General features: G+C 41.5%; 1 protein-coding gene across 2 annotated transcripts in view; it reads right to left on the reverse strand.

Moving 5' to 3' along the window:
• cacna1g (calcium channel, voltage-dependent, T type, alpha 1G subunit) overlaps positions 1-17,441 on the reverse strand; it is a 124,442-nt gene that overhangs the window by 70,451 nt on the left and 36,550 nt on the right. For both annotated transcript variants that reach the window (XM_052070423.1, XM_052070424.1), the window contains exons 3-4: positions 7,615-7,724; positions 2,361-2,494 (exon numbers count right to left, since the gene is read on the reverse strand). In XM_052070423.1, the coding sequence (XP_051926383.1) occupies positions 2,361-2,494; positions 7,615-7,724 (244 nt within the window). The remainder of the gene's footprint in view (positions 1-2,360; positions 2,495-7,614; positions 7,725-17,441) is intronic.

Here is a 17,441-nt window from a genome sequence, read left to right on the forward strand (position 1 = left end):
CTGTGGACTACAGCCATCATCACTTGTTCACAGATTCTCTCCAACTCTTATTTTGAACAACTTCCAATTAGTAAATACCCCAAAATACGACTCATCTAAAATCCAACCAAAGACCGAGCCATACCGCAAGATTGGCAGTGCAAACGGCCTACTGCCATTCCACTCAGAGGCGCTGCACGATATAATGAAGTAAAACCTGCGAGCTTTTCCTATGCAGGCACTGTTCAGTATCAAACAGGAAAGCAATTCGCTGGCGAAGTAACTGTAGCATTTAGTTGCTAAAGAAATGCAACTGGAACACACCTAGTGAAAAACTACCATCCACAACCACGTCAATAAACACCGAAATCATGTCTTGGGGTTGTGAGTAGGAAGCCCAAATATTCAGTTCAAACTCACGCGTGCATAGAGTGAACATGAAATCTTCACAAATGTTCCAAGGGAGAAACTGCGCAAATACTACTGTATTTGGTCAAAAGATGTGAAAACAACCTTCGCAGCCCCTCCCCATCTATTAACTTTCTCAGTCTCCTTCAGCTTCTGCATACCCCAAACAAGACTGGAACGGATCCATACGGCATCGATAAATCAGTGAAAAGAAGCAGGAGGGAAAAGCACAACACGTAAGATCAGGTTGAATGCATTTTGCCCCGTCTCCTATAATGCGACTACATCACAGTTTGGAAATTAATACCACATGACAGCGATTCAGTTTCATGTCAGTGGAAAAAAATTGACATTTTGTATCATTTACAGTCAAACCTCGGTTTTCGAACGTCTCGGTTCTTGACCAATTCGGTTTTTGGCCAAAAATTTCAAGTTTTTTATGCCTCGGATGACAAAGAAATTTCGGTTCTCGAACAAACTGAGCGCACTTGAATGCACCATTTGACTCCTCTCGCCTTCCTTTCACTTTCTGTACACAAGGAAGTGACGCTTTCGTACAACGGATTATGTACGAAAACCGAGGTTTGACCATATATTTATATATCCAAGAACTTGCGGAAACAATTTTAGTCAAGAGATGTACATCGGAACCCATTCGGGCAGGTGAAGGCAGCTTAGGGGTCCTCGCTGGACCCCATCAGAAAAATGCCTTCAGTGGAAATGGCAAGGCCACGTCCTTTCATGAGTTTTCAAGTGCATGCGGCCCAACTCAGAACAACAAAATTCCATCGTTCATTTGCACATTTCATTGGGAAATATTTCATCCGTGAGCCCGCGTTTATGTGAAGCATTGTTCTACTGTATTCGTTGACACTGAGGGAAAATAAAGAGGATAGCTGGCGTCACACTGCTTTTATGAAAGATTAATGGCTACGGTGGGTGGGTGGGGGTGTCTAATTTACAGCAAAACCAACAGACAGCCCGGGTGACTATTTTCGGTTGCGGCGGTGTCGCTCCTCACACACCAGACCGGATTAAATATTGAAGGAGGAAAATATAGCCGATGCTTCGGCGTCGATTCCTTTTCTCGGCCAATCTATTGCCCTTCCGCCGAGTACTCTCGCATACTCCAAACCTCGATCACAGACATCGATTGGGCCGCCACTTACACCATTCGATGCGCAAACAAACAAATGAAAACACCATTAACAAGTATGTTTGGCATCAATTTCACTGCAAAATGCCTGGGCTTCCTTTCATATGCGAGTAAAAAGCAAAACAAAACAATCTCAACCGTTCAAAAATAGCACCTCAGCTCTATGCAAATACAGCTTTGAAAACGTGCATATCCAAAAAGCACATTACTCTAAAAAAAACAAAAACTAATCACCCCAGGCAAAGGGTAGACTCCGAAATGGGAATTCTGCTAATTTCCTGTGACATGTTTACTGTCAAGCCCCGATAAACACAACGTTACTTTCTAACCTTTTCATAAATTGCGTGTGACATTTTCCCACAGTTTCGACAGAATAAAGCACAGCGGGAAAGTGATGTTGCCCGAGAGGAAGATATGCAAGGATGTCTTATGTCAAGAGTTGCATGTTAAAGCACCTCTCGTATTCGTGTGTGTCGTTACAAATAAATGAAATTCATTCAAGTGAAGAAAAAAAAATCACGATTAAGGAAACAAATCAATATGCAACACTCATTTATCTCTATTTGTATCTTGGTTTGGTTAGTTTATCGCTTTTTCGCGTGGCTCCTTATGCACGCCTGGGCGCTGCCTGCTAATAAGGTTGAGGTGTCTTTCATGCTCGGCTAGCGCGGTATCGATTTCCCCTCAGCACCTGAAGTGTGAAGGTGAGTGTGAATGATCTCTGGTCTGAAATCTACCCTACCGTGCCAAAAGTCGCCCGGGACAGGCTGTAACGCTGTACGCCACTCATTCACAAAATTGACTGGGTGTTACTTACCCTGCTATCACGATGAAGAAGTCCAACCGGTTCCACGTATCTCCGAGGTAACATTTCTTGCCAAAAATTCCCAGAGCCACCATCTTGATCACCATCTCAATGGCAAAGAACGCAAAGATAAAGTCATCAAAATCCTGCAGAGAGACACACACACGGAAAACTACAGGTCATTATTTGATGTAAGTTCACAAAAAAAAATTGTACAAATGGAAACATTGGTAACATTGCAAGTGCGACATTTACAAAAAAATAAAGAGATGGAATTTGAATGACAATTTTATGGACAGAATAACCAGAGTTTGGATCAGCTGTCCAAATCCAGCCCATTTCACAATGTAATTAATAATTTTGCAAAATCTGCGTCAATTTAGTACCGCGCCGACACCCAATACCGTGTCAGAATATACTGTCTGACGATGTGCACAATGCATAAAGTCATAACTAGGAAATGAGGAAATCTGAATACTCATCAACCAGCATGCACGCACTTACTAAGGGACGGTGCGACAAATGCAGTGTCTGCTTAAGGGTCATTCTCTGGATCGGGTCGTGTCAGATAACTTTTCGCGTTGAGAAAATTACAAATGCACGTCATGACGAGCAAACAGCCTGACACGGAGGCACGCGACGCACTTTTGCAGCCTCGTTCATTATCGTAGCTCACGCGTACCGTTTTAAAGTGCTTCCATCGCCACCTCTAGATTCTTATTCTTTACCCGTGCCCTCGGCAAATTGTACACGAAACAAACTCTGAAGGAGACTCACGAGAACGATTAAAAAAAATTGCGCAACAGCTGTAATCTCAAACTTTAATTGCAGACTGCTGAGCGCTAATAACTTCCGGTGACGCGTCACCTTAGATTAAGGATTTACTTGCTTTATTTTATTTTTCAAATATTTTTGTGAAAATAAGACTGATGGGATGCTTAGGATGCAGTGCATATTAACACCAAAAATATATTACTAACATGCACAAAGACATACATGGTGGTTGTTTTTTTTTCTCTCCTCTACAGCTGATCGATTTGGGACCAGTCCACGATCCCTGAACTCGGGCCTCCGTTTTATGTTCTATTCATTGTGACGGTGGGCATTTTACGTCTTGAACCGGAGATCAAACAATAGTTGCTATTATTCATCATATTGGATGGAAGGAAAAAATAAATGCAGGATCTGAAAAAAAAGGACATTTAATAACGAAAATCAATAAATATAGATTTTTTTAAAAGGCATCAGTAAATAAATGGAATTAAAATGAAAAAGACAGGAAAAAAATAATAATTCTGGCAGCAGTTCAAAGCACAGGACACCCACTGAGAGATGAGTCACCTCAAACAAGAACAGAGGAATAAATATCTCAAATGTGTTAAGTTTAGACCAAAGTAAACCACTGGTTACTTGGAAATTGGCAGTTGAGTAGAATGCAAAGGTTCACCCAGCGATTGACAAACACACCGCTTCAATTTCTATTTGTCATCACCCTGGACTACGGTCAACTTCCTCTTTTGTCGCGCCTGACGTTAGATCGATATGCGAGATGGGTGAACACAATGCAGCCGGATGAATTCACTCTAATGAATGTCAATCATCGACTGTTTCAAAATGGCCGCCAAATGACGTATAAGTTTACAAATAAGGACCACTGATCATGCTAAAAATGATTGAAAATGCAACACTTTTTATGTGGGGGGAGGGGGCTGATCATTCGCAATGACAAATGTTGTCAGTTTTTTTTCCAAGTCTTTTGTTTTGTCTGAGCGGCTATCACAGGCCCATCCTTCTATATTTGTTCCAAACAAGCCTCAGTCACTGTTGCCAAATATGGAACGCTACCCCCTACAGGAGCCCCTGTAAAATTTCAGCAGACACTTGCCGTCAATAACGACTGTGAAAGCTTGATAGCCTGAACTTTGGCTGTGGGACAAACTATTAAGTGAAGTGACAAAATGAAAAGTGTCCTGGGAAGCTGTTGGGTCAACCATCAACTACCGGAACGGAGTCAGTGCACCTTGGCATTGATTCAACAAGCCTTTGCCGGCATGTACAACAAGACATCCAAAAGCTGTCTGCTATATTATTGTCAGTAACTTTGCCAAGCACAAAGGTGAAGGCGATTGTTTACAGCCCTGATAATATTTTAGTGCACATCGAAAACCAAAATGCAGACCGGGCTGAACTGACCTTTCCATTAGTTCATAATAAAGCTGCCCATTTTTTCGAACCTGAATGCCATTCCTCATTAACCAAAAAATAGCCCACTACCCAACATGATGTCACCTTCCTAATTTATCCATACATCCATCCATTTTCTACTCCGCTGATCCACAGGAGGTTCGCGGGGGGTGCTGGAGCCCATCCCGGCCGTCTTTGGGTAATAGGCAGGGTACGCCCTGAACTGGTTGCCGGCCAATCGCATGGCACACATAGACGAACAACCATTGGCGCTCACAAGCACACCGGGGAACAATTTAGAGTGCTCCATTAGCCTGCCATGCATGTTTTTGGAATGTGGGAGGAAACTCGATTACCCGGAGAAAACCCACACAGCCACGTGGAGAACACAGATTTTATGTGGGGAACTTTTGTTGTGGATTATATTAAGAACACAAAACAGTAACGGCATTTTAAAAAAACAACTTATCCCTCCACTTTTTAATGTTATGTTTAAAAAAACAAACAAACAAAACACATTTTTTTGTTTTGTGCCCGCGGAAGTAGACCATTTGGTACATTGTCATCTGCTCTATTTTTGCCTGAATCGGATTCATCTTGGGAGACTGGCATTATTCCTCCCTCTCAAACTTCATATCTTCAATTCTTTTTTTCTCTCAACACCACCCCATCTTCCCTCCCCACCCCCCTAGATGATTGGGTAACTTTTCAAACGCTCTATTAAAATTTCCAGAGTACATTTACAGTATGTGATTATGTGCGGGACAAATTGCTTCATTCCCCTTCCCTCCACATGTGAACCTCTTAAGCCCCGACACCGACGACTCTACACAGACACACACAAAGCCCACGTGTGTGCATGCGTGAGCGGATTGCCTGAGAGCAAGCGTAAACACACGTGTTCGCCAGGCAGCCGGCTGTACTGCGTGTTATCCGCGCGTCGAGCGAGTGCCAGCATTACGCGCCCTCTTGTCACCTCTTCAATGCAGCCTTTAAGTTGGAAGTGTGCTGAGTCGCTAATGCCGATAGCACTTCATGCGTCCGTGTGTGTAAAAGAGGCTATTAGATGGCGTCTAAAACTCTCTGCACTTGATTTGAACGTTATGACGGGATTCTGTACACGAACACTTTTGCGTGTGTTCAAGGTCACGGAGAGGTCGGTGTGAGGTAGCTCTGCATGATGAGGGAAGAAAGTGCATACAACGGCAAAAAAAGTTTAAAACAAGAAACATTGAGAGAAGACGTACTCATTGCAAGATAACTTTGATCTTGAAAACGTCAGGTGTTTTCTAGCAAAGTTTTTTTTGTTTTGTTTTGGTTTTTTGTTGTTAATTTGATGTTTGCCACCCCTAAAATGACAGACATCTTCAATGCATTTTAAATGCAAATATAAGCAAATTATTTTTTCAACATTTTCAAATTTAATTATTTAATTGTTTTTTGAAAAATATCACGTCAGAAAATAAATAAAAATATCACTTCTCCCAACATTTTGTTTCCTAAAATTCGGTTTGCTTCTGTCGACACTTACACGCGGTACCTTCTTTTTGTTCTTTTAATGTGAAGTTTTAGCAAAACGGATTTCATCGCATTCTACCTGTACGACAGTGTCTTTTTTCCTGCCAAATCCTTTCACTTGATTATTAAAAAGAAGATCCCAAAGTGGGATGAGAGTGCTCAATCCCGCTGAGTCGACGAAAAAGAACAAAAGAGGGCTGCTCTGATCTATCTGTTTGAAACCACTTTGCATGTGCATTATTAGCTCACTGCACAAGATGAACAGGTAACAAGCTGATCTATTCCACGGCGGGCATTCAGTTCTCTTTGACTCTTTCGTTAAATGAATAAAATAAATCTGCAAAAGGAAAAAAAACAACAACAACAAAAACCTGAACCAACCCCAAAACAACGCCTCCATCAGAGTGGCGAGGCAGGACAGAACTTAATGGAAACGCCTCCACAAAAAGCATTTGTTTATTTCCATTTGCGTAATGAAAATGGAAGTAGTTGCAGAGGCCAGATATAACGAATAGGTTTTACCAGCCAGAATGCTCAATGCATTAAAAAAAAGGGGCGGTGGGGGGTCAGCACAGGTGGTGGGGGGGGGGGGGGGCGTTACCACCGCCATCTCTTTGTTTGAGGAAATTAAATCCGAACACTGACGAATGCATTTTTCTTCCTGTGCTGCGTTAAATGAAGAATTTAAATCGGCTGGCAGGTGTCGACAGCATCCTGCTTCGGGGCTGTACAAAAAACAAAAAAATTAAAAGCGCAACTTACTTCTCTTGAGCCCCATTTACCATTTTGGTTGAGAGGAGTAACTCAGGCATGTAAACGGGCTATTCCGAATGTTTCAGAAACCAGAAGTTTGACCTGAACCCAAAAACTGCACGTCAGTGTCGTCACTGTTTTTCCCAAGTAGTGTCACTTAGGAAAAATAACTTCCACAAATCCCACGACAATCGATAATCTGTCAGCATAATCCTTTCAAGACACGATCAGGCCTTTGCTGACTTTCATGGAAGGTGTTGTGTGCAAACATCTTTAAAAAAAAAAAAAAACGTCAACCAGAATAAGTGTCCAAGGATATTCAAGACCTGGTACACGGATAAGAATTTTCAAAGATTTGTTTTTTTATCCGTGAATAACACCCCACATAAAGATAGAAAAAAAAACTTAGACTTCCTGCCGACTGGGGAACTCACAACTAACACAAAAAAAACAAAAAAACCCCCCCGTTGGATAGGGTTTTATTTACCATGCCTTGCTTCTCTGTCAATCAATTCGCTTCATTCATTGGCTACTTTCCGTTTACATCACAGTAAGTTTAATATTTAAGGTTGTCAGACAAATCAACTGGTAGCATGTCTTGTACAGAAGAATCAGGAAATTACATAATTTTTAAGATGTCAGCTAATCGAGTGTTTGACGTCCTGGATTGGGAAGGGGCAAAATCTGGCAGAAAACCCGCCCAGTTCGCTCGATGTGGTACCAGGGCGAGTTGAGAAAATGACATACCATCACTTAATAGACATGATACTTGAAAAAAAAAAATAAGATCGGGCAGCAAAATTAGTCTTACCTGCAGGATTTTACATCTGTCAGAGTGGCAGTCGATGTCCTCACAGGGATGAAACATGCCCAAGGTGACACAGTTGAGCAGGATTACCAACATTGACGCTCGTTCAAACCATGTATGGAAAAAAAAATATCAGTCAAGGAGCATAACAAACGAACCGGCAACAGCCCACAAAATTCAAAGCAATACACCTCGAAAATAAGCATCGTCCCGAAACTCATTCCGGTGACCTCAAAGAAAAGTTGCACCAATTTTGGATATCGACTGAAAGTCATTGCTCACTTTTGCGAATTAACGCCGAGCGAAAAAAAAAAATTACATGCTGAAAGATTAAGATGATGAGGAATCTGGCGTTGGGAATTCGAGAATGCGCAGTCGACTTGATGCAGGACGCATTACTTTAATTGATTCGGCATAGGCGCACCTGTTGGAGGCTTGTTTGCGCTAATGGCATCCTGAGCTATGGGAAACCAATCGGCAATATCACTACACACAATCTCCGCAGACTTCTTGCATCTGGTCCGAGTGAGGGGGGAGGGAAAAAATATATATCACGTTTTGTGCTGTAATATCACCAATCACCACTAGATGGCAGACATGTATTGTTGAGTTTACACTAAATCTTATACAGCCTCATACTGTGAGGAGGCCTAATATTACGTCGCGGCTTTGCAATGTTATGCGGGGTAAAGGCATACCTCAATAATATTAAAAATTAATATTAGTAAATTAAAAATTACAATTTTCTGTGGGTTTATTTTTTAATGAACTATATGAGTTCTTGCTCTTAATATTGGTTTCTTGTTCAGCAGGTTTGTGCCCTCATTGAATGTTTTTTTTTTTTAATGCCTGTGAGACCTTTGCAATGGGGGGGACCTCAACTATAGTATGTGGTTATTTTGTTTGCATCAAACCCTTTGTTGTTGGATTAGGATAGTGGATATTTTCTACATGCATTGAAAAATGTCTTCTGAAAAGAGAAATATGTCAAGAGCACATATTTTATACATAGACAAATATTTTATTTTAAATACCTTTTTTTTTTCCTCTTAAAAAACATTCGGCTCGGAAGAATTGCGACTGCCTCCATCATTTAAATTGACCATCCCTGACTGACAATTTTATGCGTCTTCCAAAACTGCACTAGTCTCTTTAAATAAATAAAAATGTTTACCTGTCATACTTTGTCAAAACGATCCAAAAATAAAACTGCAAAAATAACTCAAGTGATCACCACGAACAATAACACAGCTCAAACTATACATCATTTCTCCAGTCAGCGCGGTGAATCATCCCAGTTTAACAACATTAGGATTAAAGTGTTTGTCACCTGCGTGCGTGGATGCGAGTGTGCCTTGATGTGAGCCAGTCTTAAACAGCATATCTCATAGAGAAACGTTCCAGAAAGACCGATAACCTGCCTGTGTTTTATCAAATTAACCACAACTTACTCATTTATCCTACAGCCCGGTAATGTCGTTGGGTCAGCATGGGTCCGCCGAAAGTGAAAACAAAACCATTTGTCATGTGACAGAAAAAAAATAATAAACTGTGTTGTGAAAACATGCAAAATCTAAATCGACAAAGGATGCACTTGAATAGACAATTGCCAACAAAGTTAGACAAAAGGAGATTTTGCAACTACACGTGACATCATCATCAAGTACCTAGTTATTTTGTAATATTTGGATTGAGACACTTTTTGAGAGAGATACAGCGTACATTTTTTTTTCAGGGAAAATGAATGAAAAGTCTGTTCCTTTTGGAAGTGAGGCAAAGACTCCACAGTAAATCTTTTTTTTTTTTTTCGTTTATAGGGAGATAGTGTTACAAGGGCAAAGCAGTTGAATAACTCTGCATCTGGAAGTCAAGGTTTATTGGTTTCTGCCTTTCCACACTGCAGTTTATAGAAGTACAAAAAGAGCTTCTCACAGACTGGCCTTTTTTTAAATAATATTTGTAGACTTAAACCAGACATGTTTCACATCCATCTGCTGTCCGAACCAAGACACCTCACTGAACAGAGTGTGGCTGCTCCAAAGATTGACACCAGACATAAATAAAGACATGGGCTAAAGAATTATTCACCACGAACATTGATAGAGGACCTGAAAGTGATAGACGGTAGCTCTCATACAAGATTGAACCCAAATGTTGAATAATAGATGCAGTCTGGAGGCGAAATTGGAGGAGATGACCACAAAGAACCGAGCACCGGTTGGTTAATGATGGCTGCATGTGAAACGCGGCCCGGGATTATGTCACACACTGAAGGAAGCGCCAAAGAAGCTGCGAGTCCAAAGGGATGCAATTAAAAAGATCAGTCGGTAGGGTTCGTGGGATCATTAAACAGGAAACAAAAACACTCAAGTTTCATATTTTTCGGGACTGCAAACTGCAAAATTGACATGGTGGAAGTTGGTTAAAAAGAACATGGTTTAAAAAAATAATATTTTAAAAAAAGCTTGATGATGCCTGTGCCACGTTAGCATCCGAACGAACGATGTCTTAGGTCACCCAAGACTTTATCTGATGTGAAGAATTTCAAAACTTCAACGCTACATCCAATAAAACTGTGAAGGCAGACATTTCAGACGTCAGACCAGACAAATGCCTCATGGATTCCAGGCATCACACAACAAGTGGTTCCCATTGGGACGCATTAAAATGCCATAAGAGATCTTTAAGCTACCCATCTTTTTTCCCCTTTTTTTATACAGCTTCTTCTACTCGGGGCTCTTTGGTTACCTTATTTAGCTACATTAGATGGCGAGAGTATTGCTAACAACGACAACAAAAACATTAAAGTACCGTATTTACCGTAGTATAAGGCGCACCTAACAGCATTCAATTTCTTCAAAAGTTGACAGTGTGCCTTATAATCCGATGTGCCTAATATAAGGATCAATATTCTGATTTCTTGGACGTAGTATTTTAAATGCTCTGTCAAGCGCAGCGGTTATGAAAGCTCTCGATAAAGAAAGCTGAACTGCATTGTATTGTATTCCTTTCAGCATAGCTCCATCTAGTGGATGCAAAATGCAACTGTAGTCACGATTGCAGCTTTTAATCTATGTGCCTTATAATGCGATGTGCCCCATATATGAAAACACAATTTTAAAATAGGTGATTCATTGAAGGTGCGCCTTATACTGCGAAGCGCCTTATACTGCGGAAAATATGGTAATAACTCGACAGTGTCGGTACATACAGGTCTTTTATTCGATGTACCCAATGTTGCCAGTGTTTCTTTTAACATATTTAAGTGCTGAAGCTGTGAAAAGTAGTTTGTGTCAGGTGTTGGAGGTCTTAAAACTGAACACAATGAGGGAAAAAAAAGAAATCCTGAAGAGGAGAGGAAAGAACGCCGCAGTGAGAGAGTTGACGACAAAGCACAGCATTAAATATGTATAATCAGACTAATTTAATCAATAACTCTTCCTCTCCTGCCCTCGTTCCCTTCCTCTCTCTCTCTCTCCATCTCTGTGGGGGTGATAATTAAACAATAAAGAAAGAATGCAAGAGTCGTTCTGCAAGAGTGTCAACACCCGTACACGCACGCATGCAAAACGCACACACCGCTGGTGTCGGCGTATAAACAAGCAGCGATGCCCTGAGGGACGGATTCAATTAGAGGAAACATACACAAGGCTGTGCTCTGTCAAAACGGATAGAAAGAAGTCTACGCCACAGAATTCACACAATCGCCACATCAAAGAGGAAAGATGATAAAACTCATCAGCACCTCCGAGTATTCTCCTTTGGATTCTACACACACGCACGCACACATACACAGACACGCTCTTCCAAGTCTACTTTTTTGTGAAGAAGTTTCGTAACACTAGATTGACAACGTCAGGAGCACATCTGGACAATTACGCTGGAGGATCCTGATACGTCTTAGCTCATTTACCAAGAAGAACGTTTGTGATGGACAATTGCCTGGAATGCAATCACTGTTCATTCCAAAGGTATTAGACGGGGTTGAGGTCAAGGCTCTGGGCAGGCTTGTCATGTTCCACGTACGGATCTCAACCAAACACATCCGCATGTTCCTATCAAAGTGGAAGCGTAAAATTTACCCCGTATGTACAAAATATATTTCTATTTTTTTGGTGGGAAGAAAAGGTGGAAGCTGGTTTCTAAGGATTATTTAGCAAATGACGAGTTGATTCACGTTTATTAAAATAATTTCTTAAACATCAGTCACTTACAAGGTCTGGATAGACGTTGGGGAAGTAAAGTCCATACTTTGAATCCCCCCAGATGTGTTGCAAGGTTATATGTGTCCGACAATAGGAACCGGAGAAAAATATGTCCGTAAATGGCTACAGCTGCTGTATGTGATCGCAATGTAAAGTTTGAACTCGTTCAGGCCAGCGTCGCTGCTATTCAGACGTGTTTTGCGAGAGCGGGTAAATTCATCTGTAGCGGGGGAAGGAAGGGGCGCGCAGAGCCTCCGCGCAATCGATTGAGACAAGTCTCTCGGAATAGATATCATGTTTACGCTAGCTCGCATCGTACTTGTTTAAGCATCCATAACGGCAAAGCCACACTTGTCACTCCGCTGCAATGCCTCACGTCAATATCCCTTGCTGGATAGACAACACGGGCAATACGAGCAGCTACGCAATTTACACAGTTCAAAACATACCAAAAGTAGCGAACATTTACCAAACAAAAGCAGGAGTGTCAGGACATAATTTGACTCCGATAACTGACAATCCTCATACTGCGCGTGGTGTGCAATTAACACGTCACTGTAGGTGATTCAGGTGCAGAAAAAACATCATTACTGTTCAACACCAAGATGTATCACCTCATCATTCAGTCAGGAATGCCATGAAGTCATTTTTCACCTCCGCACGACTAACATTGGAGCGAAGTGATTGCTTCAGTGAGTTACATCAAACATTCAGTTCACATCAAGAGGAGTGATTGATCGTGACATTTGAAAGAACAATAAAAGTTTAACATGAATAAAAATTGACAAAACATTCATCTGGTTGCCTTTGGCTATTGTCGATGTTAGCGGTTCGCGTTTGTAGCTAACGTTAGCAGTCACCGAGACTGCGTGAGATTTGATCCTTTGTTTGACTCTAACTTCAATCCAAAGCGTCAAAGTTTGTGGAACTTTTAAGGTATATATTTACAGAAGCTATAGTATGAAATGGGAAGATAACGCATTAGAAATCCACTAGCTTCCATATGGGTTTACATTAAAACTGCCCGAAAATCAAACAATCTAAAAACATGAATCGGAGTTTCTGCTTGAATTCTTCTGTTAACATAACTGCTGGCTTGACGCAACCCTCTGAAATTCTGTCTTCACAACTGCACAAAGATGCAGATCAAAGCAGCGGTATATATCGCCACTTTTGATTAAGAAGTGACTCTCACTGGCTTGAATTTTAAAAAAGGAGGTATTACACAAGGAAATATGAGAAACTGAGGGTGTCAAAATACATTGACGTCTGTGTGAGTGTGTGTGTGGTTGGGTGGTCATTATACCACGAGTTGTCAGTGAGACTGGAAAGGGCAGGTCAGAGAGAGAAAAGGGAGATGGACATGGCAGCAGGAATGAGTCAACGTTGGTTATATTTTCTAAAAATGGGTTCGGTTAACTTCTATTCAGTTGGCAAAATTCCCAGCCTCAGTGAACCATTCACATCCATCCTATGGTCCACGTTCGATAGGGCTCATCTTACGATGGTTGCGGGTGATCTGTAGCCTGTCCCAGGTGACGAGTCAGAACCCAATACAACATAGTCATTCTGATTATTTCCCCAAAAATGTCTATGAATTGACAACATATACAAAGCACTTTGATAATCCAATCTTGAGTCAGACCCGTACACAAAACTCATCTGTGACCCAAATAAGGACACATAATTTTTAAAAATGGATGAATGTATGGATGGATAGTCCAAAATCTTGTCAAAAAGCTTGCTAGCAGACTGGACACTATGGTGGATTACACAACAGTATAACCAAATGTGGTTTTTCTCCTTATGTCAAAGACGTGCGATGCCGCAGCATTTCCCATTGAAACTTGTTTCCTTTTTGTATCTCACATATTTCGCTAAACTAGACATTTTTTCTTCTCTTTTATAACATTCCCCCTGTGCTCTCAAGGCCAATGTCTGTCAGCACTGTCATAGAAGAATTGTTTTTAAAAAAGTGCGAGTCTGTGTGTGTGTGGGGTGGAAGAATGCTGAAAGTACCGGAATAATGTACAAAAAAAAAAGTTCAAAGCCAACAGGGGGAAAAGGATGTTCATGAAATATTGAGACTCACTGCCGCGGGCTTTTGTAATGTGCAACCTGTCATTGTGTATCAGGGTGAGTGTGTGTGTTTGTGTCTTTTCGAGTGTACATAAATGCGAAAGTGTTTGTGAGTTTCAAGTTGAGTCACTTTATCAGATGACTGGACAATAGTTGCATTGTCCCTGAGGTCAAATAAATCACTTATACAGTACATCAATTTGTAATTCCGAAACAGCAGATGTCCTATTTGAGAAATTTAAGAAATTGAAGCAAATAAAACATATATATATATCATATCTTGACACATCTATTGTGGAGATGTTATGAAGGCAACATCATTAACGCACGAAAATGTTCCAAAATATTTTTTTGTGTGTCTTAAATGGTGATGTAACATACTCCAATATTATTTTCTCTACTCCAGTTTAAGTATTTTCATTAGTGGCCTATCAGGAAAATAATTGGGGCTACCCGATCCTGGGGGTGAGCATATGAATTGAGGAAGTTAGGAGTGTGTTGTCTCGTTCTTGTGAACTACTATTTTTGACACTGGATGTCAAACTCAGGGCCCGGGGGTAGTATCCGGCCCGCGGCATCATTTAATGTGGCCCCCTGAAAGAAAATCATTTGTGTCAACTTGCTAAAAAATGTACCAAAGTGTCAAATTATAATAAATGACGGTGATATTTTGCAATCATTTTGTTCTCCTGACAAGTAATCATGCGATAATGCGATTAAACATGTTTGTGGTTTCGCAGTCATTTTGGCCCTCCGAAGGGAGACATAACTCAAAAGTGGCCCACGACAAAATATACGTTTGAAAACCCTGGTTTATGAGGTGATGTTGATAAAGTTACTGTCTCTCAAATTAACTAATAAGATGCCTCGCCTGTGTTTGAGGTAACAAGACTCTCCGCAAAAGGCAGCTCTGTTCCAGCTGAGAATCTTAACTTGATGGATGGAAAATCCTCATGGTGTTCCAGGCGACACAACACACTTGCTGACATGGCTTATCAGCAGCCTGAGTCAGGAGGCGGGAGTTATGCGATTGAGGCAAAATATTGTCTTATTGCTACGGTGCCTGTATCAGTGAGTAGCATATGAAAGGTGGGAAGAAAAATGGGCAAGAGCTGAGTGGAGCGGGAAGCTGAACGGTAAGTGTGTGTGTGTGTGTGTGTGTTGGGCGTGGGTGATGGATGGAGGGAAGGAGAGAAAGGAAAAAAAAATGACGTGAGAGACAGCGCCTTTGTGAGAGGATGAGGGCGGGGGACAGGCGAATTGTACCCCAAAAAAAGTGAGAGAAGGAGAAGAAGCAACAACACATGAGCGCTTGGACACATTTGACAGCTTGAGAGGCCACATGGTAAGAGAAGGGACCGAAGCAAACACCGCAAACATTCAATATTCAACCATCACTCCAAGATAGTGTCCATTTGTGTCCTTGAGTGTTGTGAAAGGCGCTTACAAATGTGATGTATTATTATTATTATTATTATTATTATTTGAAAAAGCAGCCACTTTCATAGTCCTTGCTCATAAATATGGATGTGTGCAGTTCGCCACGGAAACAATGGAACGCGTACCAATTTGGTTCAGATTTGACAACCCCAAAAAAAACTATCAACAAACAACCCCCCCCCCCCAAAAAAAAGGACCAAAAGTATTATACTTGACAAACACACATATGCTCGCCTGCACAAAGACGGAAAGACGCTTCTCTGATCAGGCAGGAAATACCCCCTGTATCTCGCCCCCCTGTGGACCACGTGTTGCTAAGCAACGCAGTCTTTCACCGGGAAGTATTGCGAAACTCACGTCTCCCTCGCTGTGGTGTCTGGAATGGAGGTGACGGAGCGGAGTTGCGCGCACGCGAAGCGATTTCAGCAACATCATCGACCGCAGAAGCCGTTTATGAATGCGAGACATGATGTCATCTAGGCTCAAAGATGGTCTCTGGTCCGCATGGTCATTTTTAACAGGCATTCAATCTGAGAGCAAATCCTGGGAGGGGCTTCTGAATCTGGGAAAATAATGACCAATATGAAGGGGCTGGGTGAGATAAGTCAATTGATGACAGATAGGTGTCAATCTCCACATTAAGTAGTATCTGAATGTATAACCCACCCCAGGAAGCTAATTCTTGGCATTTTCAAATATTTCCAATCAATCAGTTTGGTCTTTGACATTTCAGTCAATGACACCCAATGCGAGCGATTTATTACCTGAACAGATGGCGGATGCGGTCAGTGGACATGTGATTAAATCGTATGCTCCTTGAAGTCTTGAGCTGAATAAAGAAGGTTACCGTGAGGTCAGCGAGTAACCAGAATTTTTTAAAAAGCGGAACCAGCAAGTATGCCCAAAACTGAAAGATGCCAAAACAAGGAGTTGCGATATGAGCAAAATACACATCCGCGCAGGAACTAGCGTGATTAACTGGAGTTTAGCTTTATCGTCACAGCTAATCTGATCCAGAACAGAGCGCAAGTAAATATTAGATAAGTTTGCAAAGGCACGCTACTGTAATCTACATGTGCGCACACACACACACACGGTATATACAGTACATGCAACAATTCCAGACATGAAAGCTTTTGAACGCAAGGATATTGCCGCGCTCAAACGGTTTAGAGGACCGGAGAAGGCTAATTAGCAATCAGTGCTAACAACGTCAAAGCCCCAGTGCTGATGACATCCATGCATCCATCAATTGAAGGAAAAAAAATTAAAAAAAAGGAAAGAATTTGGATCCATTAGGAATTGTTGAGGGGCGAGGGGGCGTAACATAGGAAGTGATGTGTTATTTATGATGTTACGATGCCGTATATGTACTTATCTTACGTTATAAAAGGGAAAGAAGTCAGGCCCCAAACCCGTTGGTTGAAAATCAGCAGGAAGCTTTTCGACTGGTCAATGCAACTTTTTTTTTCTTCCTCTTTATCATTGCTATTTTTCAGACCGAAATACTCAATAAAAATCGTTTTTGCGCCTGCATGCGCAATATCCCAACAAGCGGGCAGATACTTCATTGACACGTCGTCATGAGTGGCTCGCATCCTTTGATCTGCCGTTGCAAACTAGGGCTCCAAGAACAAATACCTTCCTAGCTTTGTGACCTTAACACGAGAAACATGCACAGGTGGAATCAACTTTCCATTGAATGTGTGCGTCAAAAGAAGAATATCATAACCCTGCGTTGGGCATAGTAATCCATTAGTAAATCGATCACAGCCAAGGCTCTGTTGATTCAACTTAGCACGCTCTCACTCTCTCATACCAAGCCAGGGCTTAAAGCTCCAATAGCAGAAAGACAGAGAAAGGTCGGCAGCAAGTCTGCGAGATGCAGAAAGATCACATAAACCCAACTTGCTCGGAAAGCTTTGCCAAACTGAAAGAATGCTTTGCGCATGATACAAAAACCTCGCTCTGTACTCTACGTTCACCTCCGACAGCAGAGATGAGAAAGCTAAAGAATTCCCCGAGATGCTCTCGCAACAATCCGCAAACAAATCTTTCACACTTCTTGTCGCCACCTCCTTGGATGTGATGCCACAAAGTGTGAGG

This window comes from Hippocampus zosterae, chromosome 7 (genome assembly GCF_025434085.1).
Source record: "Hippocampus zosterae strain Florida chromosome 7, ASM2543408v3, whole genome shotgun sequence".
NCBI lineage: Eukaryota > Metazoa > Chordata > Actinopteri > Syngnathiformes > Syngnathidae > Hippocampus > Hippocampus zosterae.